General features: G+C 51.6%; 1 protein-coding gene across 1 annotated transcript in view; it reads left to right on the top strand.

Moving 5' to 3' along the window:
• MAPKAPK3 (MAPK activated protein kinase 3) overlaps positions 1-11,504 on the top strand; it is a 38,337-nt gene extending 26,833 nt beyond the window's left edge. The window contains exons 2-10 of the mRNA XM_044273275.1: positions 3,579-3,718; positions 4,223-4,287; positions 4,577-4,656; positions 7,430-7,556; positions 7,669-7,744; positions 8,060-8,184; positions 8,778-8,863; positions 9,928-10,008; positions 11,152-11,504. Coding sequence (XP_044129210.1) covers positions 3,579-3,718; positions 4,223-4,287; positions 4,577-4,656; positions 7,430-7,556; positions 7,669-7,744; positions 8,060-8,184; positions 8,778-8,863; positions 9,928-10,008; positions 11,152-11,304 — 933 coding nt within the window. The 3' untranslated portion in view covers positions 11,305-11,504. The remainder of the gene's footprint in view (positions 1-3,578; positions 3,719-4,222; positions 4,288-4,576; positions 4,657-7,429; positions 7,557-7,668; positions 7,745-8,059; positions 8,185-8,777; positions 8,864-9,927; positions 10,009-11,151) is intronic.
• Positions 11,505-15,066: the final 3,562 nt, after the last annotated feature.

Genomic DNA, 15,066 nt, shown 5'->3' with positions numbered 1-15,066 from the left:
CAGGTCCTCACTCCTCTATCCTCATAGACTGTAAGCTCTTGTGACCAGGTCCTCGCTCCTCTATCTCCTCATAGACTGTAAGCTCTTGTGACCAGGTCCTCGCTCCTCTATCTCCTCATAGACTGTAAGCTCTTGTGACCAGGTCCTCGCTCCTCTATCTCCTCATAGACTGTAAGCTCTTGTGACCAGGTCCTCGCTCCTCTATCTCCTCATAGACTGTAAGCTCTTGTGACCAGGTCCTCACTCCTCTATCTCCTCATAGACTGTAAGCTCTTGTGATCAGGTCCTCGCTCCTCTATCTCCCCATAGATTGTAAGCTCTTGTGACCAGGTCCTCACTCCTCCATCTCCTCATAGATTGTAAGCTCTTGTGACCAGGTCCTCGCTCCTCTATCTCCTCATAGATTGTAAGCTCTTGTGACCAGGCCCTCGCTCCTCTATCTCCTCATAGATTGTAAGCTCTTGTGACCAGGTCCTCGCTCCTCATAGATTGTAAGCTCTTGTGACCAGGTCCTCGCTCCTCTATCTCCTCATAGAGTGTAAGCTCTTGTGACCAGGTCCTCGCTCCTCATAGAGTGTAAGCTCTTGTGACCAGGTCCTCGCTCCTCTATCTCCTCATAGAGTGTAAGCTCTTGTGATCAGGTCCTCGCTCCTCATAGAGTGTAAGCTCTTGTGACCAGGTCCTCCCTCCTCCATCTCCTCATAGAGTGTAAGCTCTTGTGATCAGGTCCTCGCTCCTCATAGAGTGTAAGCTCTTGTGACCAGGTCCTCGCTCCTCATAGAGTGTAAGCTCTTGTGACCAGGTCCTCGCTCCTCATAGAGTGTAAGCTCTTGTGACCAGGTCCTCGCTCCTCATAGATTGTAAGCTCTTGTGACCAGGTCCTCGCTCCTCTATCTCCTCATAGATTGTAAGCTCTTGTGACCAGGTCCTCACTCCTCTATCTCCTCATAGACTGTAAGCTCTTGTGACCAGGTCCTCGCTCCTCTATCTCCTCGTAGATTGTAAGCTCTTGTGACCAGGTCCTCACTCCTCTATCTCCTCATAGAGTGTAAGCTCTTGTGACCAGGTCCTCGCTCCTCATAGAGTGTAAGCTCTTGTGACCAGGTCCTCCCTCCTCATAGAGTGTAAGCTCTTGTGACCAGGTCCTCGCTCCTCATAGATTGTAAGCTCTTGTGACCAGGTCCTCACTCCTCTATCTCCTCATAGATTGTAAGCTCTTGTGACCAGGTCCTCACTCCTCTATCTCCTCATAGACTGTAAGCTCTTGTGATCAGGTCCTCGCTCCTCTATCTCCCCATAGATTGTAAGCTCTTGTGACCAGGTCCTCACTCCTCCATCTCCTCATAGATTGTAAGCTCTTGTGACCAGGTCCTCGCTCCTCTATCTCCTCATAGATTGTAAGCTCTTGTGACCAGGCCCTCGCTCCTCTATCTCCTCATAGATTGTAAGCTCTTGTGACCAGGTCCTCGCTCCTCTATCTCCCCATAGATTGTAAGCTCTTGTGACCAGGTCCTCGCTCCTCTATCTCCTCATAGACTGTAAGCTCTTGTGACCAGGTCCTCGCTCCTCTATCTCCTCATAGACTGTAAGCTCTTGTGACCAGGCCCTCACTCCTTTATCTCCTTATAGATTGTAAGCTCTAGTGACCAGGTCCTCACTCCTCTATCACCTCATAGATTGTAAGGTCTTGTGACCAGGTCCTCGCTCCTCTATCTCCTCGTAGATTGTAAGCTCTTGTGACCAGGTCCTCACTCCTCTATCTCCTCATAGACTGTAAGCTCTTGTGACCAGGTCCTCGCTCCTCTATCTCCTCATAGATTGTAAGCTCTTGTGACCAGGTCCTCACTCCTCTATCTCCTCGTAGATTGTAAGCTCTTGTGACCAGGTCCTCACTCCTCTATCACCTCATAGATTGTAAGGTCTTGTGACCAGGTCCTCACTCCTCTATCTCCTCGTAGATTGTAAGCTCTTGTGACCAGGTCCTCACTCCTCTATCACCTCATAGATTGTAAGCTCTTGTGACCAGGTCCTCGCTCCTCTATCTCCTCATAGACTGTAAGCTCTTGTGACCAGGTCCTCGCTCCTCTATCTCCTCATAGACTGTAAGCTCTTGTGACCAGGCCCTCACTCCTTTATCTCCTTATAGATTGTAAGCTCTAGTGACCAGGTCCTCACTCCTCTATCTCCTCATAGACTGTAAGCTCTTGTGACCAGGTCCTCGCTCCTCTATCTCCTCGTAGATTGTAAGCTCTTGTGACCAGGTCCTCACTCCTCTATCTCCTCATAGACTGTAAGCTCTTGTGACCAGGTCCTCGCTCCTCTATCTCCTCATAGATTGTAAGCTCTTGTGACCAGGTCCTCACTCCTCTATCTCCTCGTAGATTGTAAGCTCTTGTGACCAGGTCCTCACTCCTCTATCACCTCATAGATTGTAAGGTCTTGTGACCAGGTCCTCGCTCCTCTATCTCCTCATAGATTGTAAGCTCTTGTGACCAGGTCCTCACTCCTCTATCTCCTCATAGACTGTAAGCTCTTGTGACCAGGTCCTCGCTCCTCTATCTCCTCGTAGATTGTAAGCTCTTGTGACCAGGTCCTCACTCCTCTATCTCCTCATAGACTGTAAGCTCTTGTGACCAGGTCCTCACTCCTCTATCTCCTCATAGACTGTAAGCTCTTGTGACCAGGTCCTCGCTCCTCTATCTCCTCATAGACTGTAAGCTCTTGTGACCAGGTCCTCACTCCTCTATCTCCTCATAGACTGTAAGCTCTTGTGACCAGGTCCTCGCTCCTCTATCTCCTCATAGATTGTAAGCTCTTGTGACCAGGTCCTCACTCCTCTATCTCCTCGTAGATTGTAAGCTCTTGTGACCAGGTCCTCACTCCTCTATCACCTCATAGATTGTAAGGTCTTGTGACCAGGTCCTCGCTCCTCTATCTCCTCATAGACTGTAAGCTCTTGTGACCAGGTCCTCACTCCTCTATCTCCTCATAGACTGTAAGCTCTTGTGACCAGGTCCTCACTCCTCTATCTCCCCATAGATTGTAAGCTCTTGTGACCAGGTCCTCACTCCTCTATCTCCTCATAGATTGTAAGCTCTTGTGACCAGGTCCTCGCTCCTCTATCTCCTCATAGATTGTAAGCTCTTGTGACCAGGTCCTCACTCCTCTATCTCCTCATAGACTGTAAGCTCTTGTGACCAGGTCCTCGCTCCTCTATCTCCTCGTAGATTGTAAGCTCTTGTGACCAGGTCCTCACTCCTCTATCTCCTCATAGACTGTAAGCTCTTGTGACCAGGTCCTCACTCCTCTATCTCCCCATAGATTGTAAGCTCTTGTGACCAGGCCCTCTCACATGTAATGTCTGACTCACTTTGTACATGTTCCCTCTGATTGGACGGCGCCGCTGAATGTTGTCGCTATATGCAGACAAAATTACACAGATGTGAACTGCACCAAAACTTAGCAGAAACTGCTCAGAAAACCCGTAGACGCCCTGATGGCGGGAAGTCGCAGTTTATTATTGCTCCTGTTGGTTTCATCTGGTCTGTGTCCTGATCTCCTCCTCTGTGTCCCCCCAGATTCTCTACGACAGCCCCAAAGCCCGGCGAGAGGTGGAATACCACACCAGAGCGTCGGGGGGACCGCACATCGTGTCCGTTCTGGACGTCTATGAAAACATCCACAGAGGGAAGCGATGCCTGCTCATTGTCATGGAGTGGTGAGAAGGGCTGAATACCGCCACAGTGTAATCTAATAAACCGCCACAGCGCAGTATAACCGTAACACAAAGTTACAGTATAATGCAACATGTCATATACCGTAACATTGCAGCACAGTGTAATGATAATCTAATAAACCGCCACAGCGTAGTCTATATATAACCGTATAACAGTGTAACGTTATATAACACGTGCCGTGCGGTTATGTAGTGTCATGTAACAGAATAGCAATAAGGTACGTAGTGTAGTAAGCGGATACGGCGTGGTACATACACAGTGTAACATTTTATATTACCACGTGGCGTGTACAGTAATGTCATATAATGCAGTGTCCCTAGACTGGAGCTCTCTAGGTGCAAAACTACAACTCCCATTATGGCCTGCCAATCCTATGTGGCGTACGACATGAGAATGATCACTCCCATCCTCCACAGAATCTCCAGCGGTGGGCGGTAATTCACAGCAGCCTCATACTGATCTCCTCTCCCGTATTTTGTACGCAGCATGCAGGGCGGGGAGCTCTTCACCCGGATCCAGAAACGAGGAGACCAGGCGTTCACGGAGCGAGGTGAGGACACTGTCATGGCGGCAAGAAGAAGAACATTCATAGTGTGAAAACCCACCCTGACCGGGTCCGGCTCACACAGCTGAGGGTTTGTTACAGTGTGTTATTGCCATCAGCCTGCTCCTATGTTGGATGCACAGTGGATTGTTACACCGATACACTGTGACAGCATATCAGCTGTGCGAGCAGAAGCAGATTGGATGGGCATTCAGCCACACAGGTACAGTTTCTATTCACTGACTACAAGCAGAGATCTTGACAATCGTTAATAATTATTCTTAATTGTCTCCAGAGGCGTCTGAAATTATGCGTGACATAGGAATGGCCATTCAGCATCTCCACGAGCTGAACATCGCTCACAGAGACGTAAAGGTATGTACCACAGCTGTGGCCCCTGCAGTTATAGGGCCCATGGAGCATAGGACACAGCTCACGGCTCTCTATGGACTAAGTGAGCCTGCACCTGTGACTGTTCTTACTGACGGCTGGTGATCCGGTGCCTTATCCTGACTGTTCTTACTGACGGCTGGTGATCTGGTGCCTTATCCTGACTGTTCTTACTGACGGCTGGTGATCTGGTGCCTTATCCTGACTGTTCTTACTGACGGCTGGTGATCCGGTGTCTTATCCTGACTGTTCTTACTGACGGCTGGTGATCTGGTGCCTTATCCTGACTGTTCTTACTGACGGCTGGTGATCTGGTGCCTTATCCTGACTGTCCTTACTGACGGCTGGTGATCTGGTGCCTTATCCTGACTGTTCTTACTGACGGCTGGTGATCCGATGTCTTATCCTGACTGTTCTTACTGACGGCTGGTGATCTGGTGCCTTATCCTGACTGTTCTTACTGACGGCTGGTGATCCGGTGCCTTATCCTGACTGTTCTTACTGACGGCTGGTGATCCGGTGCCTTATCCTGACTGTTCTTACTGACGGCTGGTGATCTGGTGCCTTATCCTGACTGTTCTTACTGACGGCTGGTGATCTGGTGACTTATCCTGACTGTTCTTACTGACAGCTGGTGATCCGGTGTCATATCCTGACTGTTCTTACTGACGGCTGGTGATCTGGTGCCTTATCCTGACTGTTCTTACTGACAGCTGGTGATCCGGTGCCTTATCCTGACTGTTCTTACTGACAGCTGGTGATCCGGTGTCATATCCTGACTGTTCTTACTGACAGCTGGTGATCTGGTGCCTTATCCTGACTGTTCTTACTGACGGCTGGTGATCTGGTGCCTTATCCTGACTGTTCTTACTGACGGCTGGTGATCCGGTGCCTTATCCTGACTGTTCTTACTGACGGCTGGTGATCCGGTGTCTTATCCTGACTGTTCTTACTGACGGCTGGTGATCTGGTGCCTTATCCTGACTGTTCTTACTGACAGCTGATGATCCGGTCCCTTATCCTGACTGTTCTTACTGACGGCTGGTGATCCGGTGTCTTATCCTGACTGTTCTTACTGATGGCTGGTGATCTGGTGTCTTATCCTGACTGTTCTTACTGACGGCTGGTGATCCGGTGCCTTATCCTGACTGCTCTTACTGACGGCTGGTGATCTGGTGCCTTATCCTGACTGTTCTTACTGACGGCTGGTGATCTGGTGCCTTATCCTGACTGTTCTTACTGACGGCTGGTGATCCGGTTTCTTATCCTGACTGTTCTTACTGACGGCTGGTGATCTGGTGTCTTCTCCTGACTGTTCTTACTGACGGCTGGTGATCCGGTTTCTTATCCTGACTGTTCTTACTGACGGCTGGTGATCCGGTTTCTTATCCTGACTGTTCTTACTGACGGCTGGTGATCCGGTTTCTTATCCTGACTGTTCTTACTGATGGCTGGTGATCTGGTGTCTTATCCTGACTGTTCTTACTGACGGCTGGTGATCTGGTGTCTTATCCTGACTGTTCTTACTGACGGCTGGTGATCTGGTGTCTTCTCCTGACTGTTCTTACTGACGGCTGGTGATCCGGTTTCTTATCCTGACTGTTCTTACTGACGGCTGGTGATCTGGTGCCTTATCCTGACTGTTCTTACTGACGGCTGGTGATCTGGTGCCTTATCCTGACTGTTCTTACTGATGGCTGGTGATCTGGTGTCTTATCCTGACTGTTCTTACTGACGGCTGGTGATCTGGTGTCTTATCCTGACTGTTCTTACTGACGGCTGGTGATCCGGTGCCTTATCCTGACTGTTCTTACTGACGGCTGGTGATCTGGTGCCTTATCCTGACTGTTCTTACTGACGGCTGGTGATCCGGTGCCTTATCCTGACTGTTCTTACTGACGGCTGGTGATCTGGTGCCTTATCTTGACTGTTCTTACTGACGGCTGGTGATCTGGTGCCTTATCCTGACTGTTCTTACTGACGGCTGGTGATCTGGTGTCTTATCCTGACTGTTCTTACTGACGGCTGGTGATCTGGGGCCTTATCCTGACTGTTCTTACTGACGGCTGGTGATCTGGGGCCTTATCCTGACTGTTCTTACTGACGGTTGGTGATCTGGTGCCTTATCCTGACTGTTCTTACTGACGGCTGGTGATCTGGTGCCTTATCCTGACTGTTCTTACTGACGGCTGGTGATCTGGTGCCTTATCCTGACTGTTCTTACTGACGGCTGGTGATCTGGTGCCTTATCCTGACTGTTCTTACTGACGGCTGGTGATCTGGTGTCTTATCCTGACAGTTCTTACTGACGGCTGGTGATCTGGTGCCTTATCCTGACTGTTCTTACTGACGGCTGGTGATCTGGTGCCTTATCCTGACTGTTCTTACTGACGGCTGGTGATCTGGTGTCTTATCCTGACTGTTCTTACTTACGGCTGGTGATCTGGTGTCTTATCCTGACTCTTCTTACTGACGGCTGGTGATCTGGTGTCTTATCCTGACTGTTCTTACTGACGGCTGGTGATCTGGTGCCTTATCCTGACTGTTCTTACTGACGGCTGGTGATCTGGTGTCTTATCCTGACTGTTCTTACTTACGGCTGGTGATCTGGTGTCTTATCCTGACTCTTCTTACTGACGGCTGGTGATCTGGTGTCTTATCCTGACTCTTCTTACTGACGGCTGGTGATCTGGTGCCTTATACTGACTGTTCTTACTGACGGCTGGTGATCTGGTGTGTCTTTTACTGGATTCCGCAGCCTGAGAATCTCCTCTACACGGCCAAGGACACCAATGCGGAGCTGAAGATCACGGATTTTGGCTTTTCTAAGGAGACGCTGGTTCAGAACGCGCTGCAGACTCCGTGCTACACTCCGTACTACGTGGGTGAGTGCAGCGGGTGCATGTAGGGTGACAGAGGCTTTGTGGGTGTCATGTAGACTTATGGTTCCAGGACATTGCCGCAGACACATTGTAACAGCTCCTCTCCTCTTTTTAGCTCCTGAGGTATTGGGTCCAGAAAAGTACGACAAGTCATGTGACATGTGGTCCCTGGGGGTCATCATGTACATCCTGTAAGTGTCACGCAGCGCGCCGCTGCTCCGTCACCGCCGCTTATCCATGTCTGCTCGCCCACTCGCCTGTCAAGTTGCAGCCATTTCCCAATGCTTTCAGCCTCGAGGAAAGCTGGGTGACAAACGCAACGGACACAACAGGGATTGCCACCCAGCTTTTCCAGGCTCCAGAACGGAACGTCTGCCTAGTTACGCAGCAGTTGGGGACAGCAGGTGTATTGCGGCCATTCAGAAGCCTGGGAAAGCTGGGTGCCAAGTCTTGCAGGATCACCCAGCTTTCCCAGAAGCAGATCCAACCCTGTCTGTGATTCGCAGGCTCTGTGGTTACCCTCCATTCTACTCCAACACCGGGCAGGCCATCTCCCCTGGCATGAAGAAGAGAATCCGCATGGGGCAGTACGAATTCCCGGGACCCGAGTGGAGCGACGTGTCGGAGGAAGGTACGCAGCCTTAAAGGGGCGGCAAAAAACTGTAGGGTCAGATTCCCGGCTCTGTAGCCCTCATTTGCCCCGATGCCAGGATAGCAGTGCCACGTTGGCATATACATTAGGAGCCGTAATCGGGCTCTTTTTCTGTAATATATATTAAAAGTTATATTTTAATTGGTTATTGATTTCTTAAAGGGGCAGTGCTTTCTGTTTATCAGCAGTGAAGTAACTCTGCTAGCAAATATAAAGTTATGTGATGTCATCTTCTCCAGTCACACCCAAAGCTGCTTTTAAAATTCTGCTGGCTGCCACTGGAAACAGACAACGGATTAGCTCCGCCCACGCTGACGGACATGTGACCTGAGTCCTAACCATAAGTCGTTTGAGCTCCCACAATGCACTTCTCTCTGGAAAAACGGAAACCAGCAGTATGGTTTGCTTTGGAGGTGACTGGAGTATAATACAGTAAAGCAGGGTTCTATATAGAGATAGGTCCTGAGCGCAGGTGGAGCAGACCCTGTTGTAAACCACGTATTCCAGTGTTACACTAAAACCTGCTTAACCCGTGGAACGTCTTTCACTTCTCTCCCCTCGGTCGCCATCAGCCAAACAGATGATCCAGCAGCTTCTGAGGACGGACCCCACGGAGCGGATGACGATCACCCAGTTCATGAACCACCCCTGGATAAACGTATGTGGAATGTGGTCGGAGAGGTGTCCCGGCTGATGATAAATGTCGCACGTTAGGGTCAGAAGGAGATGGGGGGGGCTGAGAACTTAAAGTGGCCCTCAATAAAAACTAAACGTGGCCTCGTGTTGTAGGTGGGTTCCAGATTGACAAGACGGTGGGGCAACACAAATATACAAGGACAACAGAAGTAGTCAGGGCCAGCAATACCATAGTGCAGCACAAAGTACTGCCCCTGAGGAACATAATATCACAGTGCAGCACAAAGTACTGCCCCTGAGGAACCAAATATCACAGTGCAGCACAAAGTACTGCCCCGAGGAACCAAATATCACAGTGCAGCACAACATACTGCCCCTGAGGAACCAAAGATCACAGTGCAGCACAAAGTACTGCCCCTGAGGAACCAAATATCACAGTGCAGCACACAAAGTACTGCCCCTGAGGAACCAAATATCACAGTGCAGCACAAAATATCACCCCTGAGGAACATAATATCACAGTGCAGCACAACGTACTGCCCCTGAGGAACCAAATATCACAGTGCAGCACAAAATACCGCCCCTGAGGAACATAATATCACAGTGCAGCACAAAATATCGCCCCTGAGGAAGCAAATATCACAGTGCAGCATAAAATACCACCCCTGAGGAACCAAATATCACAGTGCAGCACAAAATAATGCCGCCCTTACCACAGTATTCAGCTGTTTCACCTTCCTGAGGACAGTTGTACAGTTGAGTTCAGGAGAGCACCCGTGGCCGTTGGCCAGATGCATGAGTAGCATTAGTTAACGCTGAGAGCATCAGATCATTATGTACCCAGCCGGTGGGGCCATGGGGAGGGCTACCTCCTTGGGCATCGATCCACCGGGAAATTTCCCTGTAGATCCATTCCTTCCTTGGATTCAAACCTGATGATGTTTGTACGATCTGTAGGGTTGTGTGGGGAGTCTCAGCCCTGTGGACACTTCAGGGTTACAACATTCTTTTCCTAGGTGGAGGTTTCTGGTTTTATATCAGTCTAGTCGGATGTCAGGTCCTTGCTGACATTGTGTTTACTTGCAGCAATCTATGGCGGTCCCCCAGACCCCACTGTGCACGGCTCGTGTCCTGCAGGAGGACAAAGAACACTGGGAAGAAGTTAAGGTTAGTGGTCAATCCATGATCAACTCAACAAAATGATGTCTGAAACCTAGACCTTCTCCTTCTGATCTGCCCTCTTCCACTTGATCCTTTATTCCTGATCCCAGACCTTCCCCTCCTGATCCCAGAACTCTTCCTCCGGATCCCAGACATCCTCCTCCTGTTCCCTGACCTTCTCCTTCTGGATCCTAGACATCCTCCTCTTGATCCCAGACCTTCTCCTTCTGAATCCTAGACCTCCTCCTCTTAATCCCAGACCTTCTCCTTCTGTATCCTAGACAACCTCCTCACGATCCCAGACCTCCTCCTTCTGAATCCTAGACCTCCTTCTCTTGATCCCAGACCTTCTCCTTCTGGATCCAGGACATCCTTCCCCGAATCCCAGACCTCCTTCTTCTCCTAATCCCCTGGTTCTCTTCATTATTTCAAATATTCTGCTGATCTTGTTCCCGATACCTGATCTTCTCTCTAATCCCAGATATTCTTCTCCTGATCTTCTTCCTGATCCCAAAAATTATTCTCCTGATCTTCTTCCTGATCCCAGATATTCTTCTCCTGATCTTCCTCATCCCAGATATTGTTATCTTGATCTTCTCCCTGATCCTATATCTTCTCCTGGTCTTCTCCCTGATCTTCTCCTGGTCCTCTCCCTGATCCCAGATCTTCTCCTGATCTCAGATCTTCCTCTGATTTCATCACTTCTACACTGGATGCTTTCTCTATGATGCCCATTATTCTCCATATTTTAGCTCTTCTCAGATCTTCTCTCCTGTTCCTAGTCTGTCTACCACTGGTTTTCTTCCTCTGATTTTCTTTCTGTTATCTCAGATCTTCTCTCTTGGATTCCAGTTGTCTTGATCTTGATATTCTCTCTGTGAACTCCATTTTCCCCTAGATTCCATCTCTTCTTCTTGATCTCTGCCTGGTCCTTCCTCTGTTCCTTTTCTTATCTCCCTCGCTCTTATTCTTCTGTTCCACTTTCCGTGATCTCATGCCTTTATCTGATCTTTCCTCTATCCCTCAGCTCTTCTCCTCTTGGTCTTCTGTTTCTTGGCCCATTTTCCCTGGGAGCAGATCATCCGCTCTCTTGTTGTCCGGTCCTCCTTTTCTGTGCTCTGATTGCTTGTTGTTTCCTTCTCTCCTCAGGAGGAGATGACCAGTGCTCTGGCCACCATGAGAGTTGACTATGACCAAGTGAAGATAAAAGATCTCAACTCGTCCACCAACAGGTTACTAAACAAACGCCGCAAGAAACAAGGTGATGGGAGTGCGCCCCCTCCTGGCTGCAACAACCAATAGGACTGTGAAGGAATCGCTGCGGGCGTCATGACTGTGCCGAATGAAGTGCTGTCTGAGGGGTGGAGTCTGTGTGCGACTTTTCAATTTTTTTATGGTCTTTTGTTTTACAGTAGAATATTTGTGGGGTCCGGCGCCCGCTGTGTACATACTTATACATATTTATGGAATCTGACTCTTGATAAAACATTTTTGTCTCAGGATATTGTGATGGTGACTTGTGTCCGTGTCCTGAAGTGTCCCCCACAAGGGGTAGTCCAAGGCGATGGTCTCTCTTTTTCCACACATGAATTAGAATGCAATACGTTTAACCACCTGACCCCTCTAGCCTCCTAGACTTCTCTGTCCCCCTTCAGACCCCTCTGTTCTCCCCCAGACCCCTCTGTTCTCCCCCAGACTTCTTCATCCCCTCCAGTCTCCCCTATAAATCCTCTGTCCCCCTCCAGACTTCTCTGTTCTCCCCCAGACTCCTCTGTCCACCTCCAGACTTCTCTGTCCCCCTCCAGACCACTCTGTCCCGCTCCAGACTTCTCTGTTCTCCCCCAGACCTGTCTGTCCCCCTCCAGACTTCTCTGTCCCCCTCCAGACCCCTCTGTTCTCCCCCAGACTCCTCTGTCCCCCTCCAGACCCCTCTGTCCCCCTCCAGACCCCTCTGTCCCCCTCCAGACTTCTCTGTCCCCCTTCAGACTTCTCTGTCCCCCTCCAGACTTCTCTGTCCCCCTCCAGACTTCTCTGTCCCGCTCCAGACTTCTCTGTTCTCCCCCAGACCTGTCTGTCCCCTCCAGACTTCTCTGTCCCCCTCCAGACCCCTCTGTTCTCCCCCAGACTCCTCTGTCCACCTCCAGACTTCTCTGTCCCCCTCCAGACCACTCTGTCCCGCTCCAGACTTCTCTGTTCTCCCCCAGACCTGTCTGTCCCCCTCCAGACTTCTCTGTCCCCCTCCAGACCCCTCTGTTCTCCCCCAGACTCCTCTGTCCCCCTCCAGACCCCTCTGTCCCCCTCCAGACCCCTCTGTACCCCTCCAGACTTCTCTGTCCCCCTCCAGACTTCTCTGTACCCCTCCAGACTTCTCTGTACCCCTCCAGACCCCTCTGTCCCCCTCCAGACCCCTCTGTACCCCTCCAGACTCCTCTATCCCCTCCAGACCCCTCTGTTCTCCCCCAGACTCCTCTGCTCTCCCCCAGACTCCTCTGTACCCCTCCAGACTTCTCTGTACCCCTCCAGACTTCTCTGTACCCCTCCAGACTCCTCTGTCCCCTCCAGACCCCTCTGTTCTCCCCCAGACTCCTCTGTCCTCCTCCAGACCCCTCTGTACCCCTCCAGACCCCTCTGTCCCCCTCCAGACTTCTCTGTACCCCTCCAGACTCCTCTGTCCCCTCCAGACCCCTCTGTTCTCCCCCAGACTCCTCTGTTCTCCCCCAGACTCCTCTGTACCCCTCCAGACTTCTCTGTACCCCTCCAGACTTCTCTGTACCCCTCCAGACTCCTCTGTTCTCCCCCAGACTCCTCTGTCCTCCTCCAGACCCCTCTGTCCCCCTCCAGTCTACCCTGTCCCCTATAAATCCTTTGTCCTTTTTATGATATCTCTGTCCTCCATCAGACCCCTCTGTCCCGCTCCAGACCCCTCTGTCCTCCCTCCAGACCCCTTTCTTATAACACTTTTCATCTTGAGCACCCTGGTTTATGAATAGAATGACAGAACTGCAGTGAAGACTGACACATCAGTTATGGGACCAGAGGGGAATGTGGATTCATGGCACCCACAGGCAGTGTGATGGCGACCTGTAGCGCCTGCCACCCATGTGGGAGATCCGAGAAACACGCCAGAATACAAGAGGACGACTCAGGGCGGAATTTATGGGGTTAATGATCTTTTCTTCATAAGCTGCCAAGGGCTGAGAGACGAATGGAGGATGAACTCTGATTATCCGGCGGATGATGGGGGTTCTGCTGGTGTGGAAGTAATTCCTGGACGCGTCTGCTCACCGTCGGCAATGTTAGATTTTGGTAAATGTCAGTGCGAGCTCCGGAGCTGAGGTTCTGTGACGACCACCGATCCCCTGGAGAGGACGTGGCCTCCAAGATGCTGAAAATACAGAAAATCTGAGGCACAGCCCCCCCACCAGCGTCTGTCAGACTACAAGTCCCAGCATGCCCGGCGGCAGGGTCCACTGACCTCTGAACTCCCATTCTCTGCATTTCCTGATGATTTATCCAGATCTGTGCAGGTTCTGTGGCATCGTCATCGGGGTTTACAAAAAGATGGTCAACCACATTGGTGACGCCCCCTTAGTGCCCCCTCACAATGGTGACGCCCCCTTAGTGCCCCCTCACAATGGTGACGCCCCCTTAGTGCCCCCTCACAATGGTGACGCCCCCTTAGTGCCCCCTCACAATGGTGACGCCCCCTTAGTGCCCCCTCACAATGGTGACACCCCCTTAGTGCCCCCTCACAATGGTGACACCCCCTTAGTGCCCCCTCACAATGGTGACGCCCCCTTAGTGCCCCCTCACAATGGTGACGCCTCCTTAGTGCCCCCTCACAATAGTGACACCCCCTTACAATGGTGACGCCCCCTTATTGCCCCCTCACAATGGTTACGCCCCCTTAGTGCCCCCTCACAATGGTGACGCCCCCTCAGTGCCCACTCACAATTGTGACACCTCCTTAGTGCCCCCTCACAATGGTGACGCCCCCTTAGGGCCCCCTCACAATGGTGACGCCCCCTTAGTGCCCCCTCACAATGGTGACGCCCCCTTAGTGCCCCCTCACATTGGTGACGCCCCCTTAGTGCCCCCTCACAATGGTGACGCCCCCTTAGTGCCCCCTCACAATGGTGACGCCCCCTTAGTGCCCCCTCACAATAGTGACGCCCCCTTAGTGCCCCCTCACAATAGTGACGCCCCCTTAGTGCCCCCTCACAATGGTGACGCCTCCTTAGTGCCCCCTCACAATAGTGACACCCCCTTAGTGCCCCCTCACAATGGTGACGCCCCCTTAGTGCCCACTCACAATGGTGACGCCCCCTTAGTGTCCCCTCACAATGGTGACACCCCCTTAGTGCCCCCTCACAATGGTGACACCCCCTTAGTGCCCCCTCACAATGGTGACACCCCTTTAGTGCCCCCTCACAATGGTGACACCCCCTTAGTGCCCCCTCACAATGGTGACACCCCCTTAGTGCCCCCTCACAATGGTGACGCCCCCTTAGTGCCCCCTCACAATGGTGACGCCTCCTTAGTGCCCCCTCACAATGGTGACGCCCCCTTAGTGCCCCCTCACAATGGTGACGCCCCCTTAGTGCCCCCTCACAATGGTGACGCCCCCTCAGTGCCCACTCACAATTGTGACACCTCCTTAGTGCCCCCTCACAATGGTGACGCCCCCTTAGTGCCCCCTCACAATGGTGACGCCCCCTTAGTGCCCCCTCACATTGGTGACGCCTCCTTAGTGCCCCCTCACAATGGTGACGCCCCCTTACAATGGTGACGCCCCCTTAGTGCCCCCTCACAATAGTGACGCCCCCTTAGTGCCCCCTCACAATGGTGACGCCTCCTTAGTGCCCCCTCACAATGGTTACGCCCCCTTAGTGCCCCCTCACAATGGTGACGCCCCCTTAGTGCCCCCTCACAATGGTGACGCCCCCTTAGTGCCCCCTCACAATAGTGACGCCCCCTTAGTGCCCCCTCACAATGGTGACGCCTCCTTAGTGCCCCCTCACAATAGTGACACCCCCTTAGTGCCCCCTCACAATGGTTACGCCC

Source organism: Bufo gargarizans, unplaced genomic scaffold (genome assembly GCF_014858855.1).
Source record: "Bufo gargarizans isolate SCDJY-AF-19 unplaced genomic scaffold, ASM1485885v1 fragScaff_scaffold_573_pilon, whole genome shotgun sequence".
Taxonomy (NCBI): Eukaryota; Metazoa; Chordata; class Amphibia; order Anura; family Bufonidae; genus Bufo; species Bufo gargarizans.
The sequence above is the reverse complement of the archived record's forward strand: the minus strand, read 5'-3'. Positions and strand labels throughout refer to the sequence as shown.